At 43.9% G+C, this 3,718-nt stretch overlaps 1 protein-coding gene across 1 annotated transcript in view; it reads right to left on the minus strand.

Annotated features, from left to right (window-relative positions):
• Positions 1-3,718, minus strand: part of Commd1 (copper metabolism domain containing 1) — a 108,579-nt gene that overhangs the window by 61,474 nt on the left and 43,387 nt on the right. Inside the window, exon 2 of the mRNA XM_050140949.1 lies at positions 1,019-1,300. Coding sequence (XP_049996906.1) covers positions 1,019-1,300 — 282 coding nt within the window. The remainder of the gene's footprint in view (positions 1-1,018; positions 1,301-3,718) is intronic.

The following is a 3,718-nucleotide window of genomic DNA, read 5'->3' on the forward strand; positions in this document are numbered from 1 at the left end:
AAAAAAAAAGAATTATAAGTAATCTAGAATTATTTAAAAATAAATGGGGATATATGGAGGCTATATGTAAAGGGATTGAGCATGGGTTTTGGTATCTGCGCAGGGACATGGTGTCCTAAAACAAATCCTCTTAGTGACACTGAAGAATGTGTATATTGTCAGAATAAAAAGTAAACAACCAGCAGGGCCATGGTGGTGCATACCTTTAATCCTAACACTTGGGAGGCAGAGGCAGATGGATCTCAGTGAGTTCGAGGCCAGCCTGGTCTACAGAGCAAGTTTTAGGACAGCCAGGGCTTCACAGAGAAACCTTGTCTCAAAAAACCAAAAGAAAAAGAAAAGGAAGAAAGAAAAAAGAGAAAGAAAAGAAAGGAAGAAAGAAAGAAGAGAAAGATATTTCTAGGAGATAATATAATGACAGCACTTATTTGGTTATTTATGGGAAAATGAATGTGATTAACTCAGTGGTCTGGACAGTCTCTAATTACCAGTTTCTTTCCCCTCTTCCCCTCAGAAAATGTGAGCCAGGGCACTGGGAGACTAATCTGACATCTGGAGCAGAGACTGAATGGCTCTGAGAGAAATCACAGACAGGAAAGCAGCGCTGGTCCATAGTCAAGAGCAAACTGAAAATTATTTGTGAGCTAAGGTCAGTGATGGCATGCTAGGTCTCTAGAATAGACATTAACATGATTAAGATATCGAGATACATCACTTCCCATACCAGAAGATCACACAGGTGACAGACCACAGTGTGTCTGCGCTAACTTTAGCTAGCATCCCTACCCTACCGTCGCCTCAAGACTGCAGCACAGGAGGCAACTCGGCTCTGAGACAATTCAACGGTCCTTTATAGACTCTGCTGTTCAATGGTCCTTTATAGACTCTGCTGTAACTGGCGAGAATTTCAAATTTTTCATATGTATTTCACAGGATTAGTATATGTACAAACACTGTTAAGTAAAAGTAAAATAGACGTATGGGCTAATAAGTAGTGAAAACACATTGTTGAACTCACCTGCCCACTCTTCCCAAACTCCAGCTCTACAATGGCAGCAGGGGTGTGTATTTGAGCTGTGTGCCTGGACTGCGACTTGCCGTCCACTCTCCAGCTCAGGCCCCGCAGTCCGTTATCCCAGCGGCTCTGGTTCAGGAGGCTTTCTCGGATTCTTGTCTTATGGCTCTTCCAAAACTTGGAAATGACTGCAGCTTGTTCACCGGTGATGCCACCCTGCTTTTTGGTCTGAGCAGTCAAGAATGCCTCTAACTGGTTGAAATCCATGTCTGCAGATGCGATAGACTACAAAGACAACAGAGAAAGCAATGTGTGTTTGATTGGTAGACAACTAGACAAAGCTGCCTACCTACAGAGCACGTTTTAATTGACCTTAATCATTGACTACACTTTCAGAAAGGGCCATCATGTGACAAGAAAGAATGATGATTATAGTACAAATGCAAAAATATTCCCTTTCCAAATAAGAAATTCTCTATCAATAACAAGAATATAACTTTAAATATACACTTTCAGATGGCTGGAGAGATGGCTCAACAGACAAGAGTACTTGCTGCTCTTGCCAAAGGCTCAAGTTCAGTTCCAGGCACTCACACGGCAGCTGACAACTGTCCATAACTCCAGTTCCAGGGGATCTGAGGCCTCCTCTGATCTCAACAGGCACCGAGCATGAACATGATGTACATACATGCACTCAGGCAAAATACTCATACATATAAATTCAATAATTGTGGGGAAATAAAAATTATTCTAAACAAGGAAACAAAAAATCAAATTAATTGGTCCTCTGATAAAATCTTACATAATTTATTGTCGGTAGACCTGGTTTGACATGTTGTAGTGATACCATGAGCTGTCCATTAGACAACTAAGTAAGTGTCGTTCAGTGGATGTGACTTGAACTTTGCAGTTATCTCCGTCAAACAGCTCAGGAACACTACTTGACATTGTATGCTACATTACACTTTCCTTATACTCTTAAACCTTAACTACCATTGCAGCTAGGTTCTCCACTCTAGCATTTAAGAACACAGTAAGCGGATGTGCTGATTTGATATTTCGTCAGTGTTGACACAATCTAGAGTCATCTGAGAAGAGGAAACCTCAACTGGACTGAGAAAATGCCTCCATTAGATTAGCCTGTGGGCAAGCCTGCGGGATGGTTTCCTTTCCTTTTTCTTTCCGTTTCACCCCCTGAGACCAGGTTTCTCTGTGTGTAGCCCTGGCCATCCTGGAACTCACTCTGTAGACCAGGCTGGCCTTAATAAACTCACAGAGATCTGCCTCCCTCTGCCTCCTGAGTGCTGGGATTAAAGGCGTGAGCAATGATGGGTTAGTTTCTTAGTTGATGATAGATGTGGGTGGGGTCCATTGTGGGCAGTTCAACCCCTGGGTACGTGGTCCTAAGGAAACAGAGCAAGTCAAGAGGGGAAGCCAGAAACTGACATTCCTCAATGGCCTCTGCTTCAATTCCTGCATCCAGCTTCTTGCTTTGGCTTCCCTCAGTCCACTGATGATGGACTGGAACCTGTAAGCCAAATAAACCTTTTCCTCCCTAAGTTACTTTTGATCATGGTGTTTTACAACAGCAATAGAAGCCAAACTAAGACACTAAATATAAGTATATTAAATGAGGAACAAAGTACCTTAAGATTGCACAGTACTCTACTTTCAAAGAGTTTTCACATCTATTACTTCTATTGAAACTCACATTCCGTTTCAAAGACAACATGGTAGACAGAAGCACTGATAAGTGTTGATCATAGAAAAGCCACTGACTTCCAATAAAGTTCAATGAATAGGAGTCCCAACTGTTAAGCCACAATTCTCTGATGTACTGGTGTAGGGATAAGCCCGCCCATTGGGGGCAGGCTCGCCTCGGGTGAATGTTTACTGATAAATTGGGCGGCCTCGGGTCCCTTCCTGTTTCTTATACTCCGCTGGAATCTTGGTTTCGTGAGTCTGGTTTTCCATTAAAGTTGTGCAAATACTTATCACAATTTGTCTGCATTAATCTAAGCCGCCACTTCATTTTGGCGTCCAACGTTGGGGCACATTTGCCCCCGCCCCCTAGCCTGCTGCGCCCACAGCAGGTCCTGGGCGGTCGCGGTCGCAGCAGCACACCTCCCCAGCGCTGACCTACCCTAGGCCCAGCCTGGGCAGCGCCGAGGCCGCCGCTGCGGGTCCTGAGCCGCCTGCAGCCGAGGCTTTGTTCCACTCGCCCGCTCGCAGCGCCAGAGGAGTTAGCCCCTCCCTCTCTGCCTTGGCGTTTGGAGCTGAACACGGAAGCTTAAATATTTGCGGTTTTACAACACAAACAGCCACAGCGGAAGGGGTCACTTTGAATAAATTTTGGTTTTGAGTTGTTTCAGACTGGCTCTCCACGGGGACTCAGGTGGACTCTCTCGCCACCTCTGGCAGGAACCAGTCATTGCAGGTAAAAAAAATTTTTTTCCTTTTATAAATAAAATGTCTGAGAATATTACTATTCAGGATTTTAACAGTCTTTCTGAGTGTGCCATGTGGGAGATCCTACAAGAGGTATCTAGCACCCCACATCTATGGATCCTTCTGGGATTAGTAGTTTTCCTTGGTATTAAGTGGTTTGACAACAAAAGTCTGATAGAGTCTTTAAGAGACGAATCCAGGATTCTTAAGGCAGAGGTTGAACATCTACAAACGATTAAGTATGACAATGATCTT

This window comes from Alexandromys fortis, unplaced genomic scaffold (genome assembly GCF_014885135.2).
Source record: "Alexandromys fortis isolate MF-2015 unplaced genomic scaffold, M_Fortis_MF-2015_v1.1 scaffold_7, whole genome shotgun sequence".
NCBI classification, from domain to species: domain Eukaryota; kingdom Metazoa; phylum Chordata; class Mammalia; order Rodentia; family Cricetidae; genus Alexandromys; species Alexandromys fortis.